At 47.0% G+C, this 17,197-nt stretch overlaps 1 protein-coding gene across 11 annotated transcripts in view; it reads left to right on the top strand.

Annotated features, from left to right (window-relative positions):
• PALM2AKAP2 (PALM2 and AKAP2 fusion) overlaps positions 1–12,594 on the top strand; it is a 457,899-nt gene extending 445,305 nt beyond the window's left edge. For 8 of the 11 annotated variants that reach the window (XM_072727724.1, XM_072727717.1, XM_072727721.1 and 5 more), the window contains 2 exons: positions 3,516–3,554; positions 8,582–12,594. In XM_072727724.1, coding sequence (XP_072583825.1) covers positions 3,516–3,554; positions 8,582–8,680 — 138 coding nt within the window. In that variant the 3' untranslated portion in view covers positions 8,681–12,594. The remainder of the gene's footprint in view (positions 1–3,515; positions 3,555–8,581) is intronic. The other 3 variants (XM_072727723.1, XM_072727718.1, XM_072727716.1) reach the window with 1 other exon arrangement.
• Positions 12,595–17,197: the final 4,603 nt, after the last annotated feature.

Genomic DNA, 17,197 nt, shown 5'->3' with positions numbered 1-17,197 from the left:
CTTGTTTTCTCCCGGTGAGTCTGCAGTGTCTGTCAGCAGCTGTGGTGAAAGTTAACGGAGCAGACCCCTTGCATCCAGCATGGAAGGGGAGGAGTGAAAGGAACCACTCTGCATGTGACCCATGCAAGTGTTTCCTAAGCACGAGCCACATATCTCTTGTGTGAGCCTTTTGTGTTGAGGTGCAGATCCTAGAAGGAAATACTACCCACCCAAACGAAGAGCCCACTGCTACTCATTCCACCCACAGGGGCTGGAAGCCACCTTCCTGCAAACTCAGGATGCAACCAGATTGGGTTTCCCCTCTGCATTAAGGAAGCTTCTTGGAACCAACATTTCAATATACGATGACCCCTCACTCAGTGAGAGGCAGCTTCCTGTCTCTATTTTTCTCAAGTAAATAAACATTTCAAATAAGGAAGAAACCTATTAACTAACCGGGCTGTTAATATCCAAAGCCAGGTGTTTTGCAAATCCTTGGTACTACAAGAGAACCACGTTTATTGTTGGAGGAAGTCCTTAGGAACAGAACAAAATCTGTCCAATCCACTATATCCTCTTTTAAGAGACCCAGAACTTCCAACACCTGCTCAGATTGCTTCTAAAGCAAATACGTGACCATCTGCCAAACCTGAATTTAGAGGCACCTGTGACTTCACCTCTCAGACCTTCTAATTCAGGGGATCCTTTCTATCGTATCTACATCAGTCACTGGAGAACGTGTTGATGTTTACCCGTACGAACGAATGAACTTTCATTTGTTTCCCTTGCTGATCCCTGGCCCCCTCTTTCCTTGTCTCTTCTTCCAGAAGGATCATCATAGGGAACAAATGGATTGCTTGATGTTTGACTGTGTACCTGGATTCCCTGTCCCAGAAGCTGGTAGTTCAGCTTTCCTGGTTCAGTCCATACACACTGTTCTGTGGGCGAGATGTGGCTTCTTAGACTCTGCACCCTCCAGGAGCCTCACATGGCTCACCTGAGTCCAGTGTCACATTACACACCCACCTGCCAGTATTCCTTCCAGTAAGTCACCTGGCAGCAGCAGGTCCCGCACAGGATCCGGACCGAACCTTGTGTTTGCTCTTAGGAAGCAGCAAGCTCTTTCTAACTGGAACGAAAAGAATCCTAACTTGCTGGCCAAGGAGAAGGAAGATCTAGAAACAGAATGGGGCCTCTGGGCTGCATGTGTAGTGGTATGTTAGACGCACGGTCTTACTGAGCAGGAAGGACGGAGAAAGAGAAGACACAGGAGCCAAGAGAAGCTGTGCGCATAGTTTCCACGAGTTTTTGCCAACCCCAAGAAAAATGTCCTTGCCATCCAGGCAGATTCAATACCCCCACCCTGGAGCAGCAGTGGTCTCCGGAGTCCCATCCCCAGCTCGTTTCCAGCTTACATTTTCCCACTTTATATATATATATAAAAAAATCATATGCAAGACTGGAAGGAGGCTTCTGGCTCAAGGAACCCCTGCCAGGCGATGGTGCGGGGGAAGCCGCAGTATTCGGCAGCCTCTTCCAGGGCTCTTAGCTGTCCCTTCTTCTGCTGGAAACAAGGTGACGGCTCAGAGAATGACAGAAGATGGGAAATTAAATCATGACTCTCTCTTTTGGGGTATCTCCCCACAAGTCACGGCATCAGGGACCTTAAGTCATCTATGATTGTTCCGCTCCTTTCAAAGTTGGTGGAAAAGTCAGTAACAAGGACCTGGAAACGTGCCCCCCACCCACCCCAGTGGCCATCCTTGTTACCAGCTCAGACCTTGAGCAGGTGCCCGCCCACTGGTTTCCCTGTTCCGTCTGATGTGATCACCAAGGAGAATCTCGGTGCTCAAGGCCTCAGCCGGGCCCCACTGACTAATGGACCCCTCAGCAAATTTGAGGGCAGGGAGGCTGCTGTCCCCACCCTTACCCCCTTCCCTGGCTGCTTACCAGCCTTCACGGGGCCCTTTTAAGAATTAGAAAAAGGCACCTGCCAGGATGCACCCCTGTCCCTGCCACACCGTGATAGAATTGAGGGCACCGAGCTCCAGCCCCAACAACCCCCCTCAGCCTGGTGCTTCCGTGCGTGCATCGCACAGCCAGATGCGACAGTCCTGTCCTTATTGTGGGTTTCTCTTTTCTGGAAATGGTTTTCTTATGTGGAAACGTCCCCTTATCTAGGCCTGATACCATCTCTGGTTAGTCATGGAACACACGATGGGCTGATGAATCATAGTTTCCTAAAAGGCTCCTTGATGCCTTGCAAAGGAAGGATATTTAGGCCAAAGTGGTTTTCTGGCCAGCTGTTCCCTCATCCAGAAGAGGATGGTAGGTTCTTGAGTCAGTGACGCTCCTGAGCAGGTTGGTGGTTTGCTTTCTCTTTCTCAATTGAAGAGCTGCTGACCTGCGTCCAAATTACGGCCTCGCATAGGCATTCAGCCCCAACCCCGCCTGTGCCATAGGATCTACTCGTGGTGGATTTTCTACTCTCTATCTCACCCCAAAAACAGTTACTGAGAAGTCTTTTGGTCACCCCTGCCGGTCTTGGAATGAGAGAAGGCCTCACCTGTTCTCAGGCAAAGCTGGGGACTAGCAGTTCATTGCTTTTCTAAGAATTCCTCGCACATCTTTCCCCTCAAACCAAGACACCCACCCACTTATTCTCAGTGAGTGGATGAGCCCATCCAGAGCCCCACACCCCCGGCTCCATGGGAAGCTGAGCCGCAATCAAGGATTCTTCGTGCTGCCCAGATTTCTCCTAGCCGCTCCCACCCTGTGGGGGGACACAGAGGATTCATCGGAGCCCCATCCTCAGCCTGATCATTACAGAACTCTACTTTGTAGCACTACACATTAGAAGCCATTAATGACCCCGGACATAGGACCCCATATAACCAGTCCGTGATGCCAATGGCAGAGACCAAGAAATGCCTCCAGTGTCCTAAGCTGTGGATATGAGGTCAATACCATAATCCCACAGGGGGGGCATTCTTCTGTCATTTCCCATAGCTGGTCCATTTTGTTCTGGGCTTGTCTTGCAGGGACTTAGTTTCCTACAGGAACCAAAGAGTCCCTCTAGTTCCTGCATGATCACCCCCCTGCCAGGAACCTAGCCAGACCCCCCAAATAGTGATGAGAACCACCTGGGCTCAGCTTCATGGAATCCACCCACCCACCCCCAACCTGGGCTCCAAATCACGCCCTGCCTGTGGTTAGGGTCCTCCTCCTGTGGGACAGTGGGCCACAAGGCAGCGGGGGGACGGAGGAGAATCTTGTTAATTCAAGGCACAGGAAACGGAAGCGACGACTCTTGAATTAACAATGTGTGGCTTCTCTGATATTTTTATCAGTGGGTGGCAGGGTATCTCCTTGCTCCAAAGGGTAGAGATCTCTGGATAAACTCCTATCAGATGAAGCGAGTCCTCCCCTCCCGTCCGCCCCCAGCGGGGGGACTGGTTTCCAGCTGGGGTGTTGGGGGGTGTCGTGCGAGTGTGTCTCTGCCGTGTACTAACCCTGCTCTTTTCCCTCTCCGCCAGTACACCTCTAAGTTACTGTCTTGCAAGGTGACTTCCGAGGTACTCTTCCACTTGTTTGTCTTGGTGTCCCTGCATGCGTGACCCAGGTGCATGCCCCTGTGGTTTGCCGTGTGCAGATGTGTTCCAGGAGGCGGGCAAGAAGGCAGCTGGTCTCCTGTTTGTTTCTTCCAGCCTTTTCGGAACTGGGGACTGCCTGGAAATGTTGGGGTACATGCAACGGTGCTCCCCGCTGCTGTGCTTTGCTGTGCTGTGTGGTGGGGGCTGGAGAAGACCTTGCCCTGCCCGTGGATCTGGAAGGTGTTCGCACCCAAGGGCACGGACTTTAGTTTCTTCAGGCGCTTCTAGCCGGTGTAGTCTGGTCTGCTCAGGAAAGTGCAGCTCAGCAGGACCGAGCTGCCGGGTCTGACCAGCCCTTTGTTGTCTGTAACACCAATCCAGAGAGTTCCAGAGAGTTCCACTGCGTAGACTCATGATCAGTTGTTCCCAAAGTGAACCATCCCACTGCCCACTCCCCTCCCCGCTCCCATCTTTAAGCCTGGTGGTTGGGTTGGTTGTTTTTTTTTTTTTTCTTTTGGAAGCTCCTAATTTACGCATTGAATTTCCAAAAAGTCTCCTCCTTTCTTCTACAATTTCCTTTTACACATATTTTGCAATTACTTGTGCTACGAAAAATCAGAGTATTTTTCATTCTCCCCTAATTTTTACATTCTTCTTCTTCTCCTCCTCTTTCCCTTCTCTTTCTTTCTTTCTTTCTTTCTTTCTTTCTTTCTTTCTTTCCTTTCTTTTTTTGCTGTGGGAAAACACAATGTTTTTATATTTTTTCTTTAGCTTTTTACTATTTTTTAAAAGAATTATTTCAAATATACAGAACTGTAGGGAGACTCATTCATCCATTCGCTCAGTTAGCAATTTATTGAGGACCAAGTGTACACTGGGCACTCTTCTAGTTTCCAAAATAGATCAGTCAACCAAGCAAAGTCCCTGATGCTGTGGAGTTGGCATTCAGATGTTCCAATAATATGAGATAAAATAAAACAATAAAGCCCACCTACCCAGCTTTGACCACTCTTATCATTTCACAATATCTGTTTAATATTTTAAAATTATTAATATTAATAATGGATATTAATAATGAATATTAATGATATTGCTTTTGCAAATACCATTCAAGCCCTCTTGTTGCTTCTCCCCAGCCCCCATTTCTCTCTCTCCTGAGAGGTAACTTTTCTTGAGTTCAATGTTGATCATCTCTATGCATGTTTTTATATTTATATTTCATATGTTCATGTACACGGATAACATGTTGGTTTTGCATGCTTTATGTCTTTCTAGAAATGATATCATATTGCAGCATCCTCTGCTCCTTACTTTATTGTGTCCACATTGGTTTTAGATGTGTCCACATCATTACCGAGGGCTCCAGTCCATTCATTATAGCTGCTGTGGAGTATCCCACTGAATGAATATATCACTGTTTGCTCAACCTCCTATTGATGGAAATGTTGTTTCTCTCTCTCTCTCTCTCTCTCTCTCTTTTCCTTGTTTTTTGCAGTTACAAACAACACTTCAGTGAATGTTGTTATACGTATCCCCTTGCGTAACCTATGGAAGAATGTCTCTCCATCGAGGAGTGGAAGTACTAGTTCCGGGGCTTTTACATCCTCACATTCATTACATTTTGCAAAATGTTCTTCAAGATGGTTGTGCTAATTTATAGCACAATATATTTTTTAAATCTCCCAATTTTGCAAAATAATGAGTACCAGGGATGGGAGCTGATGATTATCAGTAATTTTCTTTCATAAGATATAAAATGAGCAATGAAATATAAAAGTTATCGTTCCATGTACCCTCCTCAGTGACTGACTGTGGGTCTCATCTAAGCAATGGCAGTGGAAGAATTAGGCCCCCAGCTCCATCCCCTTTGAGTTAACATAATTAAGAATAATGAAAATCTGGCCAAATATGTCCAAGGAAGATAAAACTGGGCCCAATCTATCTCTAATTGAAGAGGACTTAGGAAGAACAAAATATTAATGTAAATGGAGTGACTGACATGACTTAACCAACCTCTGCCTTTTGTTGCCCATCCCCCAAATACAACTGTCTGTTGGTTTCTATGCAAAGATTAGTGATTTCCTTGAATTCCCCCAAGCGCTAGATAGAGAAAATTAATATTAAGAGGGTTGTTCAAAGAGGATTGATTTTTTTTTCTCCCTCCCAGCAGACCTAAATCTGAATTTGTGAAAGTGATAAAACCTTAAATCAGATTTTTCTATTATTATTTTTAAGTTTTTTGTAGGTTTTCCCCTCTCCATTCCTTTAGAGAGTATTCTTGCTCTTTCTGTTGCTTCTTCCAACAGACTCCTTATGGGCTCTAGCTGCAGTGTACCATGGTGGCCTAGGGCAGCAGCTCCACACCCAGAATTCTGGATGCCAACCTCAGCTCTTCCTCCAGCTGAGTAACATTGGTCCACTTAACCTCCCCATGCTTCAGTTTGTTCCTATGGGAAATACGAGTAATAATAGAACTTATCCCATAGACCAGTCATGAGGATCAAATCAGTAAGTCATTCAAGAGAATGTGTGATGTGTTTGCTGTTACTAGAGCCCCAGAGGCAAGTCCTTTTTGTGCCCAGAAAAGAAAGGAATGGACTTTTAAGAAGTAAAGTTAATATGCAGGAACTAAAGTGTCAGAGCTCTAGATTTGCTCCAGATTTAGAAACACTCTCTCTCTCTCTCTCTCTCTCTCTCTCTCTCTCTCTCTCTCTCCCTCTCTCTCCCTCTCTCTGCAGTTGCTTATTTAGAAACCTTCTCCAAGAGCTTGGCCTCTGACTCTTCAAAAAGCCATCAGGTGGAATGACTTCACCCTGAGCCAGTCCATGACTAGAAGCCTTGTATACTTGGAGACAACAGTGTAGATAGAGCTCCTTATAAAAGTGCCTTATGTCTGAATACCACTTCATAGTTTACAAAGCACCCTCCAATAATGATGGCAAAAATTATTTGAAAACTTGCAGAGCATTGGGAGCTCTGCCATACATACATACATTGCCTCATTTGTTCCTCGGGCCAGCTTTGTCCTGTAGCTTTTATTACTCCCATTTCATATAGAAGACAACTGAGGCCCAGGGTAAGTGACTTTTCTAAGGTCACACAGTCACTAAGATTTACATCTAGACTTATCTGGACTTCAGACGAGTCAGCACTGTCTCCAGAGAAAGCCTGCGTCCCAGGGCAGGTGCTGTCTCCATCTTACAGATAAAGAAAGTTGAGACGCAAGATGTCATGAACAACGTGTTCCAGATGGAATGGAAAAGAAAGTCAGGGCTTCTGGTTCCAGTCCTGTACTGTTTCTCAGTAACGTGTTACCATGCACTAACCTTCTAGATGAATCCTCTACTTAATTATACCAGACTTGGAAGCATTTTTTTGCTCCTACTGGTTTCTTATTCTTAGATATTGAATAAGTGACCATGGTATGCTTATATGCAAGATGCTTTATGACATGGCTTGTGTGCCTAACAATGAACATTCATTTAGGAGACGTGGCTGAGTGCATCCTACCTATTAGGTCTGGCTGTCCCTGCTGGGGGCACTGGGGAAAGCACACTGGAAGTCTGGGAAGTCCATCCATTTGTCAGAGGTCCAAAGAGGCAGGTTGAGATGGACCCCTAGACCATAAATCTACCCGGAACTTGCTTGTGCCTTGGCCCCAGCACTGCCTGCAACCTGCATCTCCTTGCTTCTCTAGAGTTGCCTGCATCTCTGCTCCATGCCAAAATGATTGTTCTTAGAATAAGCAAAGCCTTCATTGTAGTTTGGATGTCAATCTGTGTCGACTCTGCTAGATTTTTCTTTAAAATCAGCAACTGCGCTTCTTAAGCTAATGCCACCATAATTTAATTGGTTGGCATGCATGGGCTTGCTTGTGATGCAGTGTCATGAAATCGAGCCATTTCTCATATGTTGGCAACCTGAATGCCATCCATCTGGATCTCATCTCAATCGAACCAAAGCGGGAACAGACTGGCTAAAGTTTTCCCCCTGGCGTCTACAGACTATTCTAGTAGTGAACTGGAGGGAGGGAGGCCTTACCCCAATGGTGGTGAGCCTACCTGTCCTTGATATTGTTACCTTGCATTTCATTTGTTAGGCAACCTGGGCCCTGATGTTGCATCATTATGCTCAGATTGCTTTTTATTGGCCTGGGAAGCTATTTTTCTTTCCACTTAGTTTCTCTTGGAAGTTTAGTTCTACCAAAGTAGACTTTTATGATAAATATGATCATAGCTTGTGTAAGTCCACAAAGCTTGATGGATAGAATCTACATTGGTCCAGTTGTTTGGGATTATTTTCTGGTTTGCTAGTTTACAAAGAGACTAAGGTTAATCGATAGCTGTGCTGTTCACTATAGTAGTCACAAGGTCCGTGAGGATATTAAAATTAAAATTAATTTAAATTAAATATTTAGCTTCTCACCCACACTGGCCTTATTATTCCAAGTGCTCCATAGCCATATAGCTCACTGGCTACCATATTGATGACACAGATATGGAACATTTCCATCAGACAGCACTGATCAGATAACATGCAGAGACCTACTGTGTTATCAGAAGACTTAAGGCAGAGTAAAGTCTAGTTCAAAAAGATGTGCAGACTTGTTACGATGAGCACTGGGTATTTTATGTAAGTGATGAATCACTAAATTCTGCTCCCGAAACCAATATTACACTATACGTTAACTAACTAGAATTTAAATGAAAATTTGGAGGAAGAAGAAGAAAAAAACCCAGCAGAACACTTTAGGGAAATTAAATCTTTCTCTATTGAAAAGTATGGGTCAAATAGCAAATGAAATTTGGCTATGGAATGAATGCATATCCAGACCCTCCCTCCCTGCTTTATTTGCCACGTCTCTTCTACCTCCTGGCCATACCAGACACTATTATTTTCTGTTTCTTAGATGCTGTTGAGAGGGAAAGGACGAAAGACACGGAGAAGTTGGTTTGTGTACGTAGAGAACATCCATGAACTCTGATTAATTTTCTTCCCTCTCTCTTCAGGTCCTTGAGGCCACACGGGTTAATCGAAGAAAGAGCGCACTGGCCTTGCGCTGGGAGGCAGGGATCTATGCCAACCAGGAGGAAGAGGACCATGAATAATAAACTTCCTTCCGCCCAGGAAGCTTCTTTGGTGCTTGGGTTACCAAGAAACCAAGAAATCCACACATCGAAGCATTTTAATGGAATATTTATTAAAGTGCGAACAAACTCCACAATCCTTACGTAGACCAGAAGCTGCAATGACCAACGATGAAAAGAAGCCCACCCATCAAACTCTGTAAACACCCAGGAGTCAAAAGAGAAAGGATTTTTTTTTTTTTTTGAGACTCGAAGAATCACCTGGGTTTTGGACCAATCCACAGTTGATCCAAAAGGACAAAGCAGTAACAAGCAAATCAACATGGTTGCTACAGGCAGAACTAAGACCAGCCTCGCTGGGTGATGAGGACAAACATTGGTAACAGGGCCATTTAGAGCAGTAGAGCCCACGCTGGTGCATCTACAGGGCGTTGGATACTCCCTGCATCGGTTTCCCACCTTCTCTCACAGCATCAGAGGTGTTGGGATCACTCTGTTTCCTCCAGCAGCCATAAAATGAAATGCAAGTTGCTCTCTATTTGCCTGCAAGAGGCACTTATGATTCCACTTTTCTTGCATTGAATTGTTTTTAATTGGGAGCAATTAATGATGGGCAATACATAAAAATCCACATTTTTAAGACAATGTTTCTTCATGTTGCAAACACAATCTATTCTACACGAGGGGGTTGAGAAAGAGGGAGAAAGCCAAACCAAATGGATTATTTTAGCTTTAGGATCTCGTCTGCTTCTAGTATTGACTAATTTGCTGTTTATGAGAACACATTTTCACAGTTACGTTTCTTCATATGAAAACTATATTTAGCGGGCAACAACTATTTTTATGATGGGATGGGGGGAGTATATCCATGTATAAAATCTGTACACACTCAATGGCTTGGCTCAAGATGGTTAGGGGTATTTTTAGAATGGCAATAATTAAAAAAAGGGCAAACGCTGCCTTAGAGAGGCAGAGGACAGAAAATAAAAAGGTGTTTATAACTATATTTTATATTATAAAGTGGACCTTGGTAGGAGGAATGATAGATTATTTTGGATCAATCAGAAAGGACACGTTAAAGAAAAGGTCATGAAGGTAGACAGAGAAACAGAGAGGGAGAAAGTAGGAAAATAAGGAAGTAAGAGATACTATTTTTGCTGAGCAACCAGCGTTTTTCAGGATGATAGAAAAAATATAGAATAGAAATATAAATGCAGGCTTGGAATCAGCTACAAATCCTAAAGATGGTGTGTGTGTGTGTGTGTGTGTGCGTGTGTGCGCGTGTGTGTGCATGCGCACGTGCCTTTGTGTGTTTGGGTAAAGTGTGTGTACGAGGATTAAAATTCCAGAATGAACATGGGACAAGGGTGTACAGTTATTTCCTCCAAAGCTGTCTGCCAGCGTCAGGAGTGAGTGAGAATTTCTTTTTTATGAAAAGGGATATAGAGGCACCGACCTGATGCAGTATTTGTAATATTAAATTGACCTAACCTGGTATTTGCATGAGTCACAATTGCAAAGTTTTGAGCGGTTTTGTAATTTGACATTTAGAAAAGTACCATATTTATTCTCATGCTTTGTATTCATAGCTTAGTATACTGTAGAGGATGCCAGCTTTACTCTTTCTGTCATTTAAAGCAATATGATAAGGGTATTCAATAATTGGGTGCCCTGAATTTCTGGATGAGAAAAGTTTTTTAATTCTGGCCATGAGGAAAAAAAAAACTGACCAGCCTTTTTTTTTTTCTATTTGTTTTAAAACTATGATTTTTTTTTTTTAAAAGAAAAGCAATAATTAAGCCAGACCTCACTAAAATTCCTTTTTGTTTTTATGTTGTTATGTCATAGGCTCTGATATGTTATCCTGACAAGTAGCAATGCCACAACAGTTTGTATGTAGATTTTAGGCACATTATCTTCGCTTCTTTTAATAGACTAGTGTTGACTTTAGGGGGAAAGTTTATTCACAGACAAGCAGTGGGCATAGAGTAAAAATGCAACTGTCTGATGACTTACAAGGATCCTTTAAAACTGCCAAGGGAACCTGCAATTTGAAGCCAAACTCTAGAGACGGGTAGTGGGCACCATCTTTATATGGTTTATTCTCCCGAACATTCTGAAGGAAGACTCAACCATATAGGCTAGCCACTGGGGACGCAAACCAAATAAGATCCCTGCTGCAAGGAATTCATTTTCAAGTGAGGGAGGCTGGCATGGAGACAGACATTCCCAGGAAAATGAGGTCTGTGTTAGATGGGAAGTCCTAATGGGTGAAATGAGAGGACCCAGGAAGGCTGCTTTGCCTGAGGATTTCCGGCCTTCCCATGCCAGGCAGCCACGGGACTTGAAAACCAAAGGGGCCGGAGCTCTTGTGTGGCTCAGGGGCACAGTGGCAGGTAGCAAGGATGGCCAGAGAGCAGAGTGGTTTTATGAGTGGCACGAGAAATGAAACCCGCTTCGTGTTTTCTGGACCGACTCTGCACCTGCTAGTGAGCCAGACGTGATAGAGACCAACACCATCTTTCACCAGAGGAAACAGGCCCAGCTGCCCCCGGGACCAACCTACAGTTTTTTTATTCTGTGTTGAAGGAAGCCATGTGTTCACCCACCTTAAACCTACATTTGAAAGGAGGATCTGCAGCTGATGGGAAAGCTTAGGAGGCCACACAGTTCATGGAATCGCTTTAGAGGCAGACCCATTGGCCGTTGACCGCAGTTGATTGAACCAGAAGCATGACTCTAGGCTTTGCGTAGAGTCCTAGAGCCGAGTCCCTTGGCCTGTGCTCCATGTGCAGATAAGGCAACAGATGCAGAGTGTCCGTGACCCTCTCACAGTCACAAAGCTGCTTAACTACGGCCCCTACATCTCCAGCGTTTGCTCGTTCCCTCTGCTGCCTTCTGACGACTGCTATTTCCTTGCTCCACTCACTTATGATCCTATTAAGGTGTAAATCACAGTTCCCTTGGAAGAGCCAGATTTTCTCTGGGCTCTTGAGTTTTTTAACTCCTTCAGAAAACATTGGCCATTGTACATAGCACCGTGCTAGGCTCTGGGATCCCAAATGAGCCCCTTTAACCTTCTGAAGACGCAACCGACCCCTTGGAGGAGAGTCATTCCTGCCTAATCTCATCAAGAGGAAGAGGCTTGTCCAAGCAAAAAAAAAATGGGCCTCTGATGCTCGTCCCTGCCCCCAAATAGCACGCAAGCTTGTTAATCTCAACTATAACAAATGTTTAGATTCTGTAGATGTTAAAAGCTTCCCTGAAAGTGTTCCTTCCCACAGTGTTTATAGATGTTCACTTTCCTCGGGAGCTGATTAACTACTGACATGCCTTGGCTTTCTCATCCAGAAATTATGGAAACAGGGTCTGTCAGTGGTAGGAGGCTGGGCTGTGTTCTACTTGGATGACACAATGCAATTTCCTTGCCTCTTTACACCTCTGCATGCTGCCCACCCTAGACAATGACATATAAGCAGTATATAGGTCAGTGTCCACATATATACACAACACACACACGTAATAAAGCGTAACAAGAAACTCTAAAATGGTGTTGACTCTTGTCTCTGAAGACAAACATTTTTTTCCAATTAAAGAATGGATGTAATTAAACTATGTATTGAAAAAAAAATAGCCTAAGTGTTTAGAGATGGTGAATATATCCAGTTTTAGTGACAGAACCAATTTCCTGAATTTTAAGCATTCAGTGAGTGAGCTGCCAATTTTGATTTTGTGTTGCCCTTTACCCAAATGACATTTTTTTTTTTTTTCGGAGGAGGAGGGTGGGGAGGGAAGTAGCAATACTGTGTTTGAAAATTATACTCTGTATCTGGCTCTCCTGTGTATGTTAACCACTTAAATGTTATTATCCTGCTTTGGTTTTATAGTGATCGTGAAGCATTCGATGCAAGTATACAGTTATTTTCTCATTAAAACCCAGTGTGCGCTGTGTTTTTATAAATGATGGCTACTTGCTTGACTGGGGGTGGGGGGAGGCCGGAAGATGGATCTGCCACATGGTGACACACGCAGGCATCCTTGGCTTTGGCTTCTGTGGGCAGCATCTGCTTCTTGCACATTTGGAACCAAAACCAAAACAAAACAAAATTTAAAAAACCCAAAGCAATACTAGCTGGTGGGGCATCCCTGTGACAGGTTGTACCCTTGCCCCTTTTGGTGATGCTGCATCCAACTGGCCTGGCCAGAGCCTAGAAACCTCTCTGACAGGACCCCAGAAGTGATACGGGTGCCTCTGGTGAGGTAGGCAGACCCCAAAGTCAAAGGGGTGGCTGGGCCAACAGCAGGACAAATGGTGAAACTCAAGCTTCGCATGTGGCTCCTGGGCTCTGGTTTTTATTATTACAGGCCCGGCGCCTGTGTTTGGCTCTCCTCTGAAGAATGGAGAATTTCGGACTTTAAAGAGCATATGAAGATCGCAGGTTAATCAGGGAGCTTCCTCCCCAAATTATCTCCTGCCCTCCCATCGACTCCCTCACTGCTGCCTCAGTGGCCGGCTCTCTGCCCTATCTGGCCCCTCACCATGACCTGCGCCCCAGACCCCCTGTCTCCTGCTCCTACCCCGCCCCACCCCACCTTCTCCTTGGGGGTCTCTTCCTCCATCTCCCCCAGCGTATGGGGCTTCTTCTAATCTTCTGGGGCAGTGGAGCTGTGGTCAGTTCTGGATTCTGGTCCTCTTGGCATCCATCACTACAACATCTGAGGGTGCTGGGCAAAGCCGGGAGCATCCAGGTACACAAGGCTGGGCACTCAGAACGGGGTGCAGATCTGGGGTAGTCAGGGTGGGAGGGATCTTCAAGGATCCCCACTGAGGACACTCTTCCCCCAAAACCAAGGTGAGGCAATGAAACCACTATCGGGTAGGTGGCAGGCGTGCAGGCTTTTTGCCCGGTGACCTAGACCTACCGTCACTACCCCAGGTTCCCCGCCCCTGTAGTCATTGGCGTCCAAGAGACCATCCTTGTGGGATACACGAGGCCATGAAGTCCCTGGAGACCATCGCTCACTCGAATTCTGGGATTCCAATGCCACAGAAGAGTGCGGCGACTGTGTCCCTCCCTTCGCAGAACCCACACAAAATTCAGAACTGGGCTGCTAGGAACACAAAGACGAATGGGACATCCAAGGGGAGACTTAAAGGTTTGAAAGGCACAAGATGACAGAAGGACGAAGAACAGGGCCTCAGAAAATCCCTGGAGATGGCCCATTAGCAGTCTCAAGATGCTGCCCAAGCATTCGGATGTTTTCTTTCAGAGAAAGAAGAAAGTTTGCATAATATATATTTTTTCAATCCTGCCATGATCTAGTGTTCTCAGTGGCAGTTAACCTCGATGGGGGAATTATCTGGATGCTTTGTTCTCAGTTCACAGGTGGGGGGCTCCGCACAACTGGAACGGATGTGCGGATACCCCCAGGAAAGCAAAATCTCCAATCTCTCTTTCCCGTGCTTGGTTTTTTTCCACCCCCTCGTTTAGACCACATTCCCCCCCTGCAGTGTCCTCAGCTGGTAACGTCGACGCGCCTCTGGGGAGGCGTCTCTGTCACCTGGAGGGCTCGTTACATACAGATTTGGGCCTCGGACTGCTGACTCGGTGGGTCTGGCGTATGCAGCCCCCCAGAATTTTCGAACTAGTTCCCTGGAGCCGCTGCTGCTGCTGCTAGTGCAGCAACCTCAGTCTGAGGATCACCGATGTGGAGTGAGTAATGAATAGGGTCTGGGCCTGGCACTTACGTTTGAAAACTGGGGAATTGAGGCATGATGCATACGCTGCAGAGTCACATGTGCTGCTGGGTTGTCTTGAATATTTGTTGGGGGCTTCTGTGCGTTTGCCCAGCACACCCCCTCAACACTTTGTGGGCTTGGGCGAAGCAGAGCTTTGATTCCATTCCGACTCTCGAGAGTCCCCCACCCTACAATTAAGAAGAAAATGTAAAGAGAGTGTAGTGTGCCATCTGTATACGTTCAGACTCTGATTTCAGGGTCAAGAGCAAGGGACTCATTTGACCTTTGGAAGAAGTTTTGATCGTGTGGGGTGATAGCAACATCAAGATTCCGTAACTTTAGTGCTTTTTTTTTTTTAAGATTTTATTTATTTGAGAGAGTGGGAGAGAGCAGAGGCAGGGGGCAGGGGGTGCAGAGGGAGAGGGAGAAGCAGACTCCCCTCTGAGCAGGGAGCCCGATGCAGGCCTCGATCCCAGGGCCCCGGGATCATGACCTGAGCCGAAGGCAGATGCTTAACCCACTGAGCCACTCAGGTGCCCCTTCCTCGTTTTCTGTTGTTATTTTTTATTAACATGGTTGCATATTTGGAGATGAGCTACAAAGTAAGAGATGATCCTTATTGGGTCTAGAGCAGCTCTTCTCGATTCTGGCTCCAGCTGAATCACCTGGAGAGCTTTCAAGTTTGGATTCAGTTGGGCTGGGCGGGCCCCCCCAGGCATGAGGACCAACAAAGGCCTCCCAGGAGACTAATAGGCAGCGAGCCTGGGGCCTCACTGTCCAGTGCTGTGGCTCCTAACTTGGCTGCCCCGCACCTAACATCAAGGGGTGTTTGTTTTTAAGATACTGGCACTTGGGCCTTCCCCACCCCGATGCTCTGATGTGTAGTCGGTCTTAACTGGGCTCAGACACGGCTCCAAACGTGGCCACGTTTTAGCAGCTCCCCAGGTGTTTCTAACTTGCAGCCAAGGTTGAGAATCACTGGTCTGGTGGAGAACTGTGTTGGCCTCATGATCTGACTCTGTCCAGAAAGTGCTTGGGGCAACCGCCAAAGGAAAGGAGTAAAACGCCTTGAGGGGCTGAACTGGTCCATCTCGCGGGTCCCAGGAGACAGAGGGCAGTGTGGGGGGGCGAGGGGGGCCTCGGTTACTCCTCTGATTCTCTCGGCTCGCCTCCTCCAACCCTCTGGCTGACAGCAGGCCCAGCTCTTAAAACTTCTGGGTAAACTGAGGATGCAAAAGCTACAAGGGAGGCATGTTCTAGCCCCTACTCGCTGCTCGCTGAGAAAGAGCCCCCAACGGACAAAACCCCAACACGTCACAGGGTTATCTGTGGGAGATGAAGCCGTGGTCATTCCGTTTGGCTTTATAAGTGTTTGCTGATTTCTGTGGTATGAATCGTCCTACGACGGCTGATGGCAAGATGCTGACCGTTTTTAGCAGCTGGTTCACAAAATCCCTGCATATTTAATAACTGGTGGAGAACAAAACTACTGTGATCAGAAAACACAAGGGGTAACCTAGGGGTCTGGAGCCACAGCCCCACTAACAGAGCCGTCCATCCCCTGAGTGGCTCTTCAGAGCCAGTGGCCACAGGTGACAATCAGGGACTCGGGACTGTGGCCATCGCTCCTGATGATCGTGCTCAGTCCCATGTGCCCAAACCACCCAGCTTGGTCTTGTACCCACTGCTGTCGCCAGGGTCTGGGGCAGGGGAAAGGAGAGGAGGGGATGCTGGGGTCGCTGGGAGGACCACAGAGGTGACACCGGAGAGCCCATGGGGCAGACAATGGCCCGCGACGTACAGTATCTCCATCGTTAGTGTCAGTGTCTCTGTGATAAACCTTGGGCACCATGTGGGGGACCTCAGACTTGGGGCCCACCACTCTTTCCGTGGAATCTGTGGTCATGGGCTTACTCTAGGTTGGATTTCTGACTTCTGGAGCTGCTGTGGGGGGACGACTAGAAGTGCCTGGTGCAGGTGCATTCAGCCAGCAAGCACTTGGTGAGGGCCTGTGTGTCAAAGCCTGTGGCATAAGGACAAGGGAAGATCAGGGTTGTTGGGAAGGTTTCCACTGGAACTGGGGGGGCCCTTCGTGTCGGGAATGTGGGTCCAAAGCGGCTCCAAAGTCAGGCCATGTGTCCACACCTGGGATGGTTTCCACTGGAATTGGGGGGGCTCTTAGCGTCGGGAATGTGGGTCCAAAGTGGCTCCAAAGTCAGGCCATGTGTCCACACCTGGGATGGTTTCCACTGGAATTGGGGGGCTCTTAGCGTCAGGAATGTGGGTCCAAAGCGGCTCCAAAGTCAGGCCATGTGTCCACACCCGGGATGGTTTCCACTGGAAATGGGGGGGCTCTTAGCATCGGGAATGTGGTCCAAAGCGGCTCCAAAGTCAGGCCATGTGTCCATACAGGCCTTCCTGTGCAGCTCCTGCACTATCTTATGCTTTTAAGTTTTCTTCTAAGTGTAGGACCCTTATAACTGTGGTCATCTTCTGGGCAAGAGAGAGCGAGAGATCCAAGGGAAAGGTGTTTAGCAGAAGCCAGGACTATTCCAGAAGTCCTCAGTGGAGGGTCAACGGGTGCTGCGAACCTGGCCAGGAGACGCGGAGGGAGGCGCTTCCCTAGAGGGCCAGGAGGGCTGCTCCGGGCTTCGCTGATCCAGGGAAAGGGGGAGCCTCGCTTCCGGGGTCACCTGTGCCTGCAGGTACGCGGTGCGGCCACCGGGTGGCAGCGGCCTCCAAAGTGAAAGCGGCATCCCCAGCCCAGAGCCTTGGCGGGGACTCGGACCTTTCCCGCT

The sequence above is a fragment of the Vulpes vulpes genome, chromosome 12 (assembly GCF_048418805.1).
Source record: "Vulpes vulpes isolate BD-2025 chromosome 12, VulVul3, whole genome shotgun sequence".
Classification (NCBI taxonomy): Eukaryota; Metazoa; Chordata; class Mammalia; order Carnivora; family Canidae; genus Vulpes; species Vulpes vulpes.
The sequence above is the reverse complement of the archived record's forward strand: the minus strand, read 5'-3'. Positions and strand labels throughout refer to the sequence as shown.